The 16,572-nt window shown below is 44.5% G+C and overlaps 1 protein-coding gene across 1 annotated transcript in view; it reads left to right on the top strand.

Moving 5' to 3' along the window:
- Positions 1–8,100, top strand: part of ARNT2 (aryl hydrocarbon receptor nuclear translocator 2) — a gene marked incomplete at both ends in the record, with an annotated part of 97,705 nt that extends 89,605 nt beyond the window's left edge. The window contains 4 exons of the mRNA XM_084267822.1: positions 341–479; positions 2,532–2,697; positions 5,479–5,615; positions 8,002–8,100. Of these exons, the coding sequence (XP_084123948.1) occupies positions 341–479; positions 2,532–2,697; positions 5,479–5,615; positions 8,002–8,100 (541 nt within the window). The remainder of the gene's footprint in view (positions 1–340; positions 480–2,531; positions 2,698–5,478; positions 5,616–8,001) is intronic.
- Positions 8,101–16,572: the final 8,472 nt, after the last annotated feature.

Raw genomic sequence — 16,572 nt, 5'->3', positions numbered from 1 at the left:
ACTTAAAGGACAAATTCAAAATTAAGTACCTGCTTGAATACTCCTTGGAAGCAAGTTATTTTTAATGCATTATATATTAAACTAGTATGGAGCTAAGTGTGTATGCACTAATTTTGTGCTTGCAAGCTCTCTCAAAGAGATTATAGGAGGCTAATTCAAAATAATTTTGCCCTCTGTGTCTATTTGAGCTGATGTTTTAGAATGCCAATATGTTTCATAGTTTTGTGATGGGTTTAAGTCAACGTTTTAGTGTGGTGATTATTAAAATTTCCATATCTGGAATACTATTTGTACATTGAGAATATATGCTACAAACGAGGCACTGTTTCTGTTCCTGCAGTTCATCTGTGGTACATGTGCCTGGCGTGAACGACATCCAGTCTTCTTCATCAACGGGCCAGAATCTGACTCAGATCTCTCGCCAGCTAAATCAGAGTCAGGTTGCCTGGACAGGAAACCGCCCCCCCTTCCCAGGACAGGTATTTTATTTTCATGGTCATTAAACATTTACAATCTCTGTGTTTTTTACAAAGGAATTAGTAAACTGCATTTATGATGTGATTAAATGTACTTTGTCTTTACCATTTTCCCCCCCTCTTCTGCTCCTTGGCAGGTTATAATAGTTGGAGGCAGCTGCCCTGTGCGTAGCCACGTTTGGGTTGTAATAGTGTCCCTAATAGTGGTAGTCAGTACTCTGACACACATCTCAGTGGAAGGTCTCGGTCCTGCACTCATTTTGATGTGTGAATGGGATGAAATAAGAGAGGACAGCTGTTAGACTTTAGTATTAAGCCCGTGCATTGAATCTTTGTTGCACCCAGCACTGTTACCCACAGTTAGTCACATCATCAGAAAGGGGCACATACAAATCCAGGCATGAGCCCAGAGCAGTGGCTGCTCAGCCTGTTGCCCCCCCCATTAGCGCTGCCTGATGTGGTTCACATGGCCACATGCTGGGGGAAGCCTCACATCCCTCCATCAAATGCCCTATGCTTGGCAGTGTTAGCCCAGAAATCACCCCTTGTTCTTGTAACAATGAAAAAAAAATGGCCTGCAGCTCTGTTAAAGACAAATAATATGGAATAATCAGGTTTGGTCTATCATTGATGCTGCTCTTCATCACTCCTGACTTTCCATTGTTTGCTAGGCAAGGATGGCATGTTGGGGTGGGCACTAGGTAATTTTTCCGTACCTGTATTGTTTTCCATAATAATCAGTGATTATTCCCAGCCCTCAGCATGCCATGGCTGTCACCTGTTTAATGAAATCCAATTATAACAATAAACTTTATTTTGTAAAAATTATGTGGAGGATGCTGAAATTACTAAAGAAAACTACTCATCCCTCTTAATGTCCAAACTGACAGAGGGTGCATGTGAGCATAGGGAAATTGGAACTCATTCGTCCATTGTAAATAGAGCTATGCCTTGCAGAAGTGATGTGTCACAATCTCACTGCTGTTGTGGAATGCTTTAGAAATGTACAATTTCTTAACTTGGAACTGAGCTGAAGACTTAATAACGTGTTCATCATGTTATATGTCTGTTGGGTTCTGTTTACATCCCCCAGCCCTCCTGCATCTGTCTAAGAGAATAGCTTCACCTGAGGGCATCGATTGCCAATACCAGTGCCCATTGTTAGAAGTAGAGTGTAATCATCTTTAATTTCGATTTTTTGAATTGGTTATGCAGTGAGTTTTCTTGGAACTGTTGGATTTGTTCACAATGTAAGCAATTGTTTAGAAGCAGATCCTGCCTGTAGCATTATACGTTGCTGTAGCCCATGGCTTTGGATGAGACACTTCATCTCCCTTGGGCTCAGTGTACACGCTGTCCATGTCCCAAAGTAGTCTTGCAGTGTTTAATCATTTGTGTAACATTCTTGGAGATCCTATGATGAAGTCATTATGTAGAAGAAAGTGACAGCAAGGTGTGGTTTTTGATACCCTTCAATTAATTTGGCTGCTAAGTTAAAGCAAAGTTTCTTCCCTCCTGCCAGGGCTGGTGATTCATGCTCTCCCCCAAGCCTTCTACAAGGCAAAATATCTTTGCTGCCTGTACTTTTTAGGCAGGGAGGAAAGCAATGTTTTAGCTTGACCATTTACCCTTAAGCAGCAGACACTCTGGTTCTCTGAGAACTGCATATATTCTGCAAGACATTCAGCTAAGTGTGATTGTACAGGTACTGCAAAATCAAAATACCTGGCGAATCAAGGTGAATTCTTTATACCTGTTCAGTCAGATTGAGGTCCATCCTTGTAATAGAGTGAAGGAAATCACATTTTTCCAAAGAGCTTTGATACCAAGTACATGTGGGTTAATCAGCAGGAGAGCTGTAAGTGCTGGTTCCTGGTCTGTTGTGTTCCTTCTGTAGCAATAAGTTGGCTTTGACAGAAATGAAATATGGCTGAGGTGGGAAGAACATGCCTGTTCTCATCTGCTGAGCTTGTTTAGTCTTTACATTGTTAAAAAGTGGTCAGCTGTGCTGTTCCTCAGCAGTAAAACTCATCCCTTTTATCCCTTATTCCTCAGCAAATTCCATCTCAGTCCGGTAAGGCTCAGTCTTCTCCCTTCGGGATTGGAACAAGTCACACCTACCCAGCCGATCCATCATCATACAGCCCCCTTTCCAGCCCAGCCACCTCTTCTCCAAGTGGGAATGCCTACTCCAGCTTAGCCAACCGAAGTGCAGGATTCGGTAAGTTTGAAGTCACACAACACAGAAACACACACAAAGATGTCATTAAAAATCCTCCAACTTGTTGTTTTGGTGGGTCAATTGAGTTGGGAAGCCCAGTGGGGGTAAAAGGGTGTTGCTATCTCCTGTTGAAGAGAGTGGAACGAGACAAAATGTTCCCTCTGTGCTGCCTGTCCTCCATATCCAGTGCACTTCAGAATGTTGTAGTGTTTTATGGGCTTGGGGTTTTTTTGGGTTCTTTTTTTTTGGGGGGGTGAGGGGGTGTTGGTGGGGTTTTTTGGGTTTTTTTTTCAGAAAAAATATTCAAATACTGCTTACATTGCTAGTACACATCCTAGGTTGGGGCCAGCAGGTTCATGTTTTGCCCACTTCCCAGGAGAACACTTAAATGGCACAAATTCACATTCTTTTCATTTTTGAACTTTCCTGACTGCACGCTGCTGTCCCCTTGCCCAGAGATGGCATGTTGGAGTTTGGCTGGAGACAGGATTTTTAGTGCCTGTACTGCTACTAACTGAATCAGAGTAGGTGCCACATTTCAAAATGGTTTTCTTTTCCTATTACGTGCTAATTTAGTGACTGTCAGACCATGACCAAGTGGGTGACCCCCTGATAAGTTCCCTCCACCAGCAAAATAATGTTCAAGAGTTAAAAACAAATAAATGTAATCCATCAATGATAAACACATGTGGAGTCTGTGAAAATGTTTCTGGCTGAGAACAGTGTGCAGCTCCAAAACGTGTAGGTAGCAGTGTGCTAACATGTGTCGTTACCCCTTGGGACTACAAAGGGTGCAGATCTGGGGCCCCTCAGCCTTGCACATTGCAAACCTGCGCTGCCTTGCCTAGGGAAAGCGCTTTGAGACATGGCTCTTCCCGCAGAGCTTATTCATGCCTCCATTTCCATTTCCACTGGGCTTTGTACATTTGTTTATGAGACAGCCTTGCATTTCAGGCCTAAGCCACTTGGCAGGAACCCTTTCACCTAATGAGAAACATTTCCTGACCTACATCAGTTGGGGTACTATTAATAACACAGCCTTCACAGAGACAAATGTCTCAAACCTCTGGCTGGTGGGAGCTGTTTCGCTGAAAAGAAGCATCGTTGCCTCACTGAGTTAAATTCTGTGTATTGTTCTGAGGAAAAATAAAAACAACCACCAACTTGCAGCCTTTTTTTTTTTAAAGGGTAACTTACATTAATTTTGGTTTGGCCCATAAAATGGCTGCAGGGTTTCTGAGTCAGCTGAATTATTGGCTGTGGTAATGTCAGTAAGGGAAGAGCTGTAATTATCTACTTCAGATGTGATAGAAATACGTCACTGCAGCCTGTTTACTTTCCAGTGAAACGTTCACTGTGTCTGTTTCACATGGTTTAGCTGGTCACCAAATGGGTTGGACTCAGCACGTGTTTCTGGCTGTTCCGAAGCCAGGGCTATGAGTAGTGACTGATTTGAAATGATCTCGAGTCTGGTTATCGGAGGCCTGATGTAGCACATGTGTGGAGGCTTGGTGCAGGAAATTTGGCACCCTTGGCAGAGGGTGCTGCTATTCCAGGAGACCAGGATCTACCCAGCTTGAACCTGTAGTGATGGGGGAATGGGCAAAATATAGGAGGAGTATTTAACAGGGAAAAAAAAAAGGAAGGGAAGGGAAGGGAAGGGAAGGGAAGGGAAGGGAAGGGAAGGGAAGGGAAGGGAAGGGAAGGGAAGGGAAGGGAAGGGAAGGGAAGGGAAGGGAAGGGAAGGGAAGGGAAGGGAAGGGAAGGGAAGGGAAGGGAAGGGAAGGGAAGGGAAGGGAAGGGAAGGGAAGGGAAGGGAAGGGAAGGGAAGGGAAGGGAAGGGGGGATGTTTGGAGGAAAAGCATTAGCTTGGCAGCAAACTTTCTAAAATGTTAATTCTTAGAACCAGACATTTTGGATAAGTATTTGCAAATTGTTTACATTTGGAGCCAATCTGTAGAAATACAGAGTAAAATTGGTCCAGCTTAAGTGTGACCTGTGGTTGTACTCATGAAAAGTGTATATGTGATAAGTGACCACATTAATCTGTGTGACATCATGGTTTTTTCCTGTTAGGCTATTTAGAAGAAATCCATCTCCCTGAAATTACTGTTTTAAGAGTATTTTCCATAAAACCTTGCTGTTCATGTTCTCTGTGAAATTTAAATGGCCTCAGACTTTTAAGAGACCATCACCACACAAACAGGATAATAATCTGTTGTAAGTTGCACATTAAATAAATCATTTTGCAGCTATAATGTTGAATAACGAGATCGTCTGGCAAACAGCTTTTGGCGTCTAATGCAGCAGTGTCTGTTCATCTTACTGGTTTTAGATCTGATTACAAACTGAAAACGTGCTTCTTAGATATCTGAGCAAGTGACTGCAAGCACTGTCCATCAAGAATTAGGCTTTTAAAGAGAAGGATGGTTTTTGGTGAAATGGGAATGTTCCTTGTTAGTGATTAACAAGTGGTGAGGGGGATGCTTGAAAATTGCCCTTTGGTGCCTGACTTGTGGTGTCACTGTGCATTTGGCTGTGAGCAATTCATTGGACAGGTCTGTGCAGCCGCAGTGAAGGACGTTGCTGGGGTTGGTCCCCACCCTGCAATCAGGGCTGAAACTCCCTTGGGCTTCCACCCTGCAGGGGCTGGGTGCCACACAGGGTCTTTTTTCCAAGACTGGTTCGCAGGCATGGGCATTGATGGACAAAGCCCCAGAAGCAGGCAGGCGTTTTGAAGGAGCTGTTCACTGACTTCTGCCCTTTCTCTTACCTGTCCAGCTGAAGGTGGCCAGAGCAGCGGCCAGTTCCAGGGGAGACCTTCTGAAGTCTGGTCCCAGTGGCAGAGCCAACACCACAACCAGCAAAGCGGCGACCAGCACTCGCACCCGCAGCCCAGTCAGACTGAGGTGTTCCAGGTGAGGAGACTTCAGCGAGCCCAGAGTCCCCCTGACAGATTCTGAGGGCTGCGTTGAAGAACCATGGCCCTGGATGACCAGGGTGCCAGCAGGGCTCGGAGCAGTTCCCTCTTGCTGTGTGCTGCCATAGGTTTGCACTGCTCATAGCTGGTGTTTGCTACAACTGAGATGTTCTCCTTTCTGCCAAAGAACAGCTGCTTTGCTGATTTAAAATGCTGGTTTCCCTTCTCTGCACCCTGTACTTGGGGTTTATGTGTTCTGCGGGGAAGCCATTAGCGTCTGTCTTACCCTGGTACTGGCCTCTGAAATCCCAGTCAAGTCCAATTAGACATCATGGAATTCTCTTTGATAGTTCAAGCAGGAAAGGAGCCTGATACTGCACAGAAGATAGAGGCCAGTAACTTTGTAAGGTTAAACCCAGTCAGATACCAGACAGCTGGTAAACAATCCTCTTCAACTACGTAATTTTGTAGTAGTAAGTATAATTATTGGGCCCTCACTACAGATAGAGTGGGACTTCATAAATCAACTAGTAATATCTCTGTCCTTGTGTAACTTGTTTTTAAAGTAGATCAAGGAGGCAGTTTGCACCAAAACAATGCAGACAAATGCAGAAAAGACAGTTCAAGCCCCAAGCAAGGTTTAGAAGTGGGGCACCTCATTATCTTTAAGAAAGTAAATTCACCTGCAAGACCGGGCCCGTGCTCAGTTGCTGGTAGGGACGCTGCAGAAGAGACGTTCACCTGAGAATATTCCTGTGCAAACAAACCATGGCTTCAGACAGGGACAAATACCATTACAGCTGGAATAACTACCTGTCTGCATACTCTTACCCCAAGGCCTGGGCAAGATTATTCTGTTGCTTCTCTCTCTATTAGCAAAGTTTAATCCCTTTACACATACATGAACCCAGAAGCGTATCCAGGGTCATTCCAATGGCAGCATGGTTCAATGGCCCACAGAGACACGGGGATCCAAGCCTCTTGCTCATGTCTCAGGCAAGTGCTATGTCCCAGCAAACATCTGATGAAATTAGTGGGAAGAAGGCCTGTGGGAGAACTGGGCTCACCTGCAGAGCTCACCTTGGAGGTGACTCTGCATTTGGAGGGAGTTAGGATAATAGCTGGACATGATGAGGAGCTTGGATGAGCTCAGTTCAAAGGCCTCCGAGGAGTTGCTTGGATTGTTTGTGCCTGAAGCCAGCCCTGTGTTAGCTGTTGAGAGGCAAGTCAAGAAGGGAGACAGCCTGCCGGGTCTGTACCTGAGCAGACCTTGCCTCAGAGGGCCCAGCAGCACAAATGCCATCAGAGGTGGAACTTTAAACAGGTGGAGGCAGCTACAACTTCCCCTGGGCTGGGGAAGAATGTGGGAAAACATAAAATAGTGCAGGTTTTGGTCAGAAAGTGAAGGCTAACCCCGGAGGCTGAGAAACTGCCAGTTGTGTCCACAGCCTCCTTCATCACCACTGACAGGGATGTTACACCTCAGTGGATTTTAATCTGTCGTTATTTTGGGGTAACTTCTCAGTACGCAGCAACTCTCAGTAGTTACTCCTTCACAGTGCAGATCTGTGAGCTTTCTTATTTTATAATGAGGCATCCCTGGCAAAACTTTGCAGTGCAGTAAGAGCTTATTATTGTAAGGACTGTCAGGAAAAGCAAGCATAAACTCTGGTTTTCTCAGCAAGGGATGTCTTTTCCCTGTGGCTTCAGTCTCCGGCTGGGAGGAAAGGTTGAGTATTTGTTGAAGCCTCCTGCAGAGACATCGCTTGGCTCAAGACACGTGGGAGTAATTACCATGAAATTCCATTTCTCCTGAGAAATTCCTGCTATTTCCTCTGCTTTTGTCCGCACATGAAGGCTGCTTGGGCATCTTGTTAGCTTGGGTGGATGTCTAGTCTTTAGTGCTCCTTAGAGGTCGAAGAGCAGTAATACATTAATGTAGAGAGTACTGGGGAGGAGGTGAGACCATCCCTGAACCCATGCTCTCACAGCAGGACTTCCTTTCTCTAGGGTGCAGGAGTGGGGGGGATGCTAAGTACTTCCCATATGGTGAAATGAAAGAGTTTGCTTCTCTCCATACGTAGCTGCCCATTCCAAGGGGGGAGGAGGAGCAGCATGGGGCAGCTTAAAATGTGCGTATTTGGAGGAGAAACCCAAAACTTCTGCCCTTGCTAAAGTCCCACCTCCTGTTCAGAAAAGCTCCAGTAAAACATAAGCAGCACGTAAACCTTAGTCCAAGCCCCTGCACGGGTCTGGGTTTCAGCTTAGTTACTCAACCTTTCACCTCCTCTGGATTTACACTGAAATGATGCACAGGAAACAGTTTGTGTCTGGAGGAGGTGTTAGCTACTAACACTTGATTTGGATTTCTCTTTCTCATGCAGGACATGCTGCCGATGCCGGGGGATCCGACGCAGGGTACTGGCAACTACAACATTGAAGATTTTGCTGACCTAGGCATGTTCCCACCATTTTCTGAGTAGCTTGCAAAGCAGAAATGGAAGTTCTTCTCCAAGGCCATTTCAGTGTAATTTTTGGCTCTGCTTTTTCTGTGTTGCATTTCTGTAGAAGCTACTAAACCAGAAGACTCATTTCTCATGTTTCAGATAGTGGTGTAGGGCTTGCTCTCTCCTCCTTGGGGTGCATCAGTGCCAACAGAGGAGCTCCAGCACTTGGTAGTGTTCATTGACAGCTCCATTTTTTAATGATTTTTTTCCTCATTTTACTGTCATCTACCTCAGAGATGAAAAACTTTGCTTGATTTAAAAAAAAAAAAACAAACCCAGAAATCTCTGAGTCTTAAACATTTGAATGTGAATGTTACATAATATTTCCTTTGAATGGTAATTTTTAAATAGATAACGAAGTAACGAAGACTAACAGAGAAGAGGTAAGGTAATGTCTTGTTACAGTGCCTACCGCTCGATTTCGATGCCTTGCTTTAAGCTTAAGTTTCTGGAAGCAGACGGAATATTCTGTTTTGATTCTTGTAGTTTTTAGGTCACTTTAAATGTAAGATGAAGCAACATATAATGTAGGCCTCTCTCACCAGAAGATTCAGCTCTGCCTTTTCTAACTCGAACTTGAATGTGTGTACATTTTGGTACTTTCTGTATATCTTGTGCTGTACGAAGTGATTTCCTGTACTGGTTTCTTTTGCCTTTTCAAAGGGTCCGTTCTGGAGTGGACTGAAAAGGTTGATGGTATACGTGGAGGATTTAGATATCGTAGGAGTCTCCATCACTTCACATAGGTGTTCTTACTTTTAATTCAGGTGGTTCTCTCTTCAGAACAAACATTTACTTGCATAAGCTATTAGTCTGGTTTTGCACTGAATTGAGGCCTATAACTCTACATATTTCACACTGGCTGCTTTAATTTCTATTGTTCTTGCTTTCCCAAAAATTTTGCCTCGTAAAAAAATGACTGTAAACATGTTGAGATTGCATTTTCTATATTAGCTGATTTCCTTTCTGTGAAGTACTTTTTTATACTGTGAAACCTCACGTTTTAACAGTGCAAGGTGGTGGCCTGTTTTAGGAGAACATTCAGGCTCATTTGCTGCAAGCAGTGAGATGGTTTTGTAGTGTATCTTTTTTTAGAAAGTGTTGGTTAGATATCAATTGGACTATTGTCCACTGAGTACACAGTGATAACTTGAATCTTTGCTTGGATTCCCAAGCAATCACTTCTGTTGGACCCCGTTCACCCTGTTCTGTTAAATATGGGATTTTCAGCTAACTGGGTGTGTTGAGGACTCTTGACAATTCTTACCTCCGCAGAGGTAAGTTAATTGCCGGCCTCTTGGGTGAGTCGCCTACCACAGGTCTTCATCAGAAATGTGGTAGAAAGTTTTTTATTTGGTATTTCATACGCATGGTGAGGTACAGAGGGTGGGTTGTCAGGTCAGCTTTTTGATCCAGATTGCTGCTTCTGGGATGGCAGGAGAAGGAATTGCTCACAAAGGACTAGAAGCCTTGAGTTCCCATGTGCAGGTTGTTCATAACCTTTGAGGTTGGATGGTGATAGCCAGCCTCTGTAGAGGAGGAAAGGGGCAGCTTCCTTCAGCCTTTGTCTCTTCAGGAGTCATCATGGACCTTGAAACAGTGACCCCAGGGCATAGCCCCTATCTAGGTGATCTTGATGTTCACTAAGGTCTGCCTTCTTGTGGCACCTCCAATGGGGCATCACTGCATTCCGTCTTGTCAGGATGACCCTGTCCTGCAGCCTGCTCTGACCACGCAGGTTTCATGCTGACCAGCAATGCAGGGTGTCTGCAGCAAACATAACCCAGGGACATGGCTTTAACAGTACGGTGGTGTTCCCGTCTGGCCGTGCTGTCCTGGACTTCTCTGAGAGCAGCATGTAGTTTTCAATACCCAGGAAGAGTCCTTCCTACTTTTTCTCTTGCTAAATCTGGGACCAATCTCTTGCCCTACAAGCAAGTTGGGCTAGGGACTCTTTTGTTTGTTTTTTTTTTTAAGGAAATGTTTTTGTATCTCCAGATGCAGTACTGGAGAGGTCTCCGATCTCCTGTTCAGTACTTGCCTCGCCAACATCACACTGAGAACAAAGAACGAACCCCGTATCTCTCTTCTTGCAGAGATGGGGAAAATGCCTCCTTAGGTGAGCAAGCCATTCACTTGGAACCCTTTCCCTTTGCACTCATGCTGCTCCGACAAGTGACAGATGGCTCATTGAATTAGGCAAAGCTCTGCTGTGCCAGAGTGAAATTCCTTGATGCCCATGAAAGGTGCTGAGATGCTGTGTTGGCTGAGCATGGTGGTCAGCGTCTGTGCAGCAGGGTGTGCTTTTAGAAGGGACTAATCACAAGGGAGATGGCAGGAGGTGAGCAGTTTCTATCTCTGCACAGAAGATGCTTGGCATGGTAAAGGTCAGCTCTTTTAAAGTCTTTTTAAAATATTTTGCTGTAAAATGAGAAATGAATGGAAAAAATGCTGTTCCTCCTTTATTTTACATAACAAACTTTTGTAACTTTTGTTCCTGAATTCCATCTTAAAAAAAAAAAAAGGTTTTTAAAGTAATTTTCTTTCTCCAACATCAGCAATGATAACTTCCTCAGTGTGTCGTGGATTTTATACTGCTGTAGAAGGCTTCTCGCATACAGAATTTGGTTGTGCAGTTAGAAGTGCACTGTTAGCAGAATTTCAAGCACATCTCTTTTTGTTGTTGGTTTCTTCTAAATACAGTATTATTTTTATGAAGCCACTATGCCTGAGACATCAGAGCACGGGCTGCTTCTCATCTTGTAGACCACTCTGACCTTTCACGTTAGGAAAGGTGATGGCTACTCTGTTGAGGGGCAGTCCAGACAGCGCCAGGTTTGGGTTTTCCCTGTGAGCCATCATTGTCCCCTATTTCTGTTCGCCAGTGCTCTCTTCTTGGCATTTCCTTACCTCCAACCCCATTCCTGGCTATCCCATCTCTGCAGCACGTTCCCACTCCTGAGTGGGAGGGTTGGCATTCCTGAGCCAGCGAGGAGGGAGCACTTAGCCAACTGAAAGTCTGGCAGCTCTGTGCTTCTGACCGAGCGAACGAGCATGTTCAGCCTCTGCTATTGCTGCTGGGCACCCCGCGCTGCCCTCGCCCGTGTGTCAGTGGCTTGCTCCTCAAAACAGCCTCGTCCCAGGTCTTGTGGCCAAAAAAAGCTGCGTAGCGGTGGCTGTGCTGTATCTTTGTCACGTGTTTTGTTACTAAAGCAAGTTGCTTACCCTATAGGTGCTGTTACAAAAGTGCATTTGGAATGCTGATGTCTTTATTACGTGCCCTTGGTGTAGCTTCACTGGCGTTTTGGCTGCCGGTTCCCAGAATTTCACAGGTGGTGATTTCTCATTTCCTTTGTGGTTTCTAAGCTGGAAATAAAGCTGTGATTTCTGATCAAGCTGTGTTGCAAGCACGCTGTTTCTTGAAACTGAATCTTTCAGGTTTTAAACTTGGTGGAGCAAGAAACTGCTAACAGTAGTAGTGGTCTGGGTGTGTTATACCAACAAGTGGGCATGTAGACCGAGGTGATGTTGGATACTAAGATAGCTGTTCATTTATTCAGAGAAGCAATCCGATTTAACAGGAGGGACTCCATCACATTACTTGTTGTTAAGTGCTACTGGCAGTACCTGTGGTGATGCTTTAACCAGGTAGTTCATCCGTAGCTTTGTTGCCTTTTTATTTTCTTCTGAAGTACAGTATGGAACTGTAAATACTCCTTGCAGTACTGCCTTTTTAACTCTTAATTACTTTTGGCACAGTGTTAAATAGTGTTGGATTTACCCGATTGCTGCCACATATATTTTTATACATAGGTGTACTCTTTTTTCGAGAATAATACAGCCATTTTGTCATTAATGCCTTATCAGTGTCATACTGCTGTTGCTCTTTGTTTGCAAGGTATCGAGTGGACTAATTTCTAGTTCAGATATTTTCACTTTTCCTGGCAGTGCTCAAGTTTGGCTTCAGGTGATTTTTGCCAGAGTCCCATTTTTCACAGTTGTTAGCTGTGAGAAGAGGAGAGGCTTGGTTTTGTTTCTATTATTGGTGCAAAGAAAAGGTGATGGCATTTAATTGCCTTTAAAAGGTCAGTCTTTTCCTACTCTAAACCAGAGTGCATTTCAGGGAACTGATGACTGTGTAGATTGATGCTCTTTAAAAAAGAAAAGAGAAAATAAAAAGAAAACAACTCGAAAAATGGGCTTCTGTCATTGTTAGGCACTTGGTTACTTATCTGTTTAAACTCTTCATATTGATGTGAAATTGTGTTGTGGATAAAGTGTATTTTGTACTTCTGAATGTTCTATATTTATGACTAACAAGTACAGAATCAGTTGTGTGTATGTATAACTAATAACTGCCTTTTTAAATTTCATTAAAATAAAAATGTCATGAGCTGTTGTTAATTCCTGTCTCTCTGTAAATAAATAAGGTATGCCACTGGGAATCATCAGGTAGGAAATAACCCTGAATGATAAGATCCATGCTGGAAATCAGAAGGTTGGGTGTTGATCTTTGTCTTTGAAATCTCCTCCTGTGCTGTGTGGTCATGGATGGGAAATTCCCCTTTTATCTGCCTTGTATCAAGGCTGTCCTGAGGGAGTTGAAGGGGAGCGATGACTTGAGATCTCAGCTTCCTTTAAAAGAAGTTCCAGAAGAACATTCCTTAACAGCCCTGTTCTGCTGATGACACGGAGGCGTGTGGGACTCCCTGTCTGTATTGCAGAGAGCTTCATTACAGCACAATTGATTTAGAATTAATTCATAGTCTGTGACAATTTCTATCCCTCCCTGGAGTGGCAACACAGGGGTTTCTTTGCCCACCTTCCAGTCTCGTTGGTCAGAGTTTAAGAATACTTGTATCCTTCCCACAAATGTTTTGGTGACCTTTTCAGACTTTATGTAAAGTGCATTTGCCTTTTGCTGAGTTGGTTCTTTGTTTTTACACTGTTACTTCATTGTGGACTTGATAGTTTGTGAGTGATATTTACCTTGCAGATAAATCCCAAGGGCTGATGACTGGACTGGGGCAGGAGCTGAAGGTGCTGTGCCTTCGGGTATGCGTTCCCGGTGCGGGGTTGGTGGTGTTTTCACAGCTCCTGCTCTGTCTTTGGGGCTCTTCCTGGGGAGAACAGGCATGGGCTGTGCTGGGTCTGCAGTGAAAATTGGGTATTCAATGTTTTTCTGGCATTTCCCCAGATACTTGTGAAAATCGTCGGTGCCCCAGACCACAAACCTGTTTGGAAATGCAGCGTGCCTTCATCATAGCAGCTGTTTGGTGCTTTTGTGATGCATTTTAATAGTCTCTTAGTTGCTTTGGAAGATCATTATCCAAACAGAAAGCCACACACCAATGCTGAGCAGGATATGGTGTGGATGGGCTGTTTTAGGATCCCTCTGATTAGATTGATCATCATTAACCTGTGCTCTCACGTGCTACATCAAATGTACTTCTGGGCACCGAGGTGGCAGCTGGCTGTGGAAGTGCTGGGAGCTACTCAGTTTGGTGTGGTGTCTAGGTTTGGAGATGCTGGAAGTGAAATGCAGCCAAACATTTGGTGACAAACAGTCGCTGGAGCTCGGTGTGGCAGGACACCATGGTAGAAATCTGCACACAGAGGCTGGCATGCAGGGAAGAAAAGCAGCTGAGGCTCATTTTATCCCTACACTTACCATCTTTGGCTCTATGAAGTGGCATTAATGACTAATAGCAACAGCTTAAGTCTTCATTACGATCATAGAAACAGATTATTCTTAATTTTTCCATGGGACCTAATTCTTAAGCCACATTTCCATCAGTATACCATCATAGTTCAGGAAGTATTACTCATTTAATTTTCCCACTTTTTCTCCAAGTTGGATGTAACAGGGAGAGATACAGGATGAATTCTTCCATCCTTTTTCACCAAGTTTCGGCATATTGGAAATACTTGGCAACATCTCTCTTCAAACATCGTGGTGTGTCCCACATAAAATGGAGTCACTTGAACTGTTTTAATGGATTCGGGATCAGATCCAGGGGTTGCTAGGGCATCTTTTCATTAGCTCTGGAAAAAATTATCTTCTAATTATAGACTGGCACTAATATACAAAATGGGCCATTTGGGAAATGACTGAAAAAAATGTCAATCCAAGGCTCACACGTGGAAGATGCAGCAGTGCTTAAGTGCAATTACCATGGCTCTTGCAGACCACAAATACAGCAGATGTGCATGTATTGCTGCAATTGGAAATACCACAGGCACAACTCTGAGGGACACAAGAATGCCCCAGCCACAGCTTGAAAACCTGCCCCTAGTAGAGAAACCTAAATCCCCCAACACTTTGGAGTGCTGCTGCCTTTTATAAATAGCAAGTTCCTCATCTTAGCTAAGAAGGTGAGGTTTTTAATACTTGAAATGTTTCTAAAAACAGGACTCAAAGCATAGAAACAGTGCAAGGTTGAACTACTTTGGTGCGTGCTATCATCCAAAGCACGATTTGGGTGGCTCACAGAGCCTCCCCCCTCCCCAGTGGCTGCCCATCCCTAGTTGCTGTGGCTCACGACCTTCCCTTGGACCCACAGCAGTTCTGTGGGTGGCCCTGACAGGAGGCAGCTTTGGCCTGCAAAATAAAATCACAGTGTAGTTATTTTCCACTTAACGCTGGGATTACTGGCCAGACAGTCGGACACGTTGTCACGGAGGAGCAAAAATGTTGAAGGCCCAAGTTGCAGCTTCCTTTGTAGTTTGCTGAATAAACACACAAGAGAAGATGCAGCCCTGGCACATGGACACACAACCCACGCTGCCTTCGCTTCAGTGCCTGTAGTGGGAGGCGAGGGCTGGATGGTAATACTTTCCACTTCACGAAGGGATTTGCACTGTCGGCTTTGTCTCCAAAGCAGCTCTCCTTTCCCTTGATTTCCCTTGGTGCATGTAATTCCAACGTGTCCCAGGCCAAATGTGTGTGAAGGCCCCGGAGGAGGGATCCCAAAACATGACTCACAGTGGAGATGTAAATGCTGTGGGATTCCTTCCTTGGTGTAAATCACACTCTCCCAAATAAATGGCACGACTTTGTTCCTGGTTCGCTGACTGAGCAAAAGACTTCAGGAGGCGACACTGGAGGATGCCAGTGACTGACGACTTAAATGAGTAGATAATTTTTAAAAGGGGCTCTCGGTGGGTATGACACATCTTCCCTCCCTTACCTGCCACCTTCTCTGGCCACCAAGAGAGCGTGGAGTGTGTGGACATTTAGGACTGCCTGAGGTAATCGGGGCTGGTCTGGGGATGTGAGGGAACGATGCTGTGCCTGCATGGTTTGTTGAGGGAAGCACGAATGCCCACGAAGCATCCTCTCTTCCTAACTGGAAAACCCAGTTCCTGACCCACCTTGCAGTGTCCCTTTGGCACCCCCTTGCAGGGGTGGCCTTGCAGCACACCCTGTGCCAGTTCCCTCCAGCGCTCTCCAGTATGTTGCTGCTCAATGTCCCCCTCAGACCTCCTGCAAGGCTCTTCAGGATGGAACAAATTAGGCTATAGTAAAAGAAAGTGGATTTTACACAGCACCAACGAATCACAGCCTTTTCCTTTAATACCAAGCACGTGTGTCATCGTGGTTGTCTTGTGTAGTCAGGAGAAGTTCTTGTCTGATGATTTGTTCAGTGACGTAGGAAGGGGCCTTTGTCATTGTACCCATGGAGCTCAAACACTGAACACTTACATCTGTCCTGATAGGGCGTGGAAAAATGTCAAACCCTTTAACTGAAAAATTTCTTGGTCTTCTTCTGTGCAACTCTGAAACTAGATGGTTACAGCTTGGTGGAGAATTTGCAGAACTGGTACTTTGTTACCTCAAAGTCCTTATCTTTTGCTTTGTCCTTTTAAACACATTTTGTGGGGGAGAAAAAAGGTATGCACCAGAATTTGTGAAATTCCTATCAATGAGATATTGCTGGGACATTCATAAAGTGTTGTGCACTTCCTTTAAGCCTTATCGATGCCCCCCACTGCACAGAGATGCTTAGTCTAAAGGGATTCTGAATTGGAGTTTATTTGGATTCTTAACATATTTTCTGTGACCTCCACGATTTAAGGTCAGAGACCTCAACGGGGAGTCAATGGAAGTTGTCACTTTAATCAGTTTAGTTCTAAAGATTCATCAAAGTTATGAGAATTGACCTAAATTTTCTGATCCTGCTGAGGGAGTGGGGTTCTGCACTAACCTACCAGGGCTGACCTGGATACCTTAACCAGGAATGAAACACTGGAGCAAAACAGCAAGTGGCAACTACGTAAATACAGCTACTGAACCACGAACACCCGGAGTCAGTAACTGGTAATATTTGGTATTTATAGCCCACTATCGCTGTGTGTGACACTTCATCACAGGCCGTACTCCCACTCCCAGCTCAGGCAGCAGATTTCCTGTGACAGGTTTGTAAAATCCCAGTTTTATCCCTCGCA

Source organism: Gallinula chloropus, assembly GCF_964237585.1.
Source record: "Gallinula chloropus genome assembly, chromosome: 9".
NCBI lineage: Eukaryota > Metazoa > Chordata > Aves > Gruiformes > Rallidae > Gallinula > Gallinula chloropus.
The sequence above is the reverse complement of the archived record's forward strand: the minus strand, read 5'-3'. Positions and strand labels throughout refer to the sequence as shown.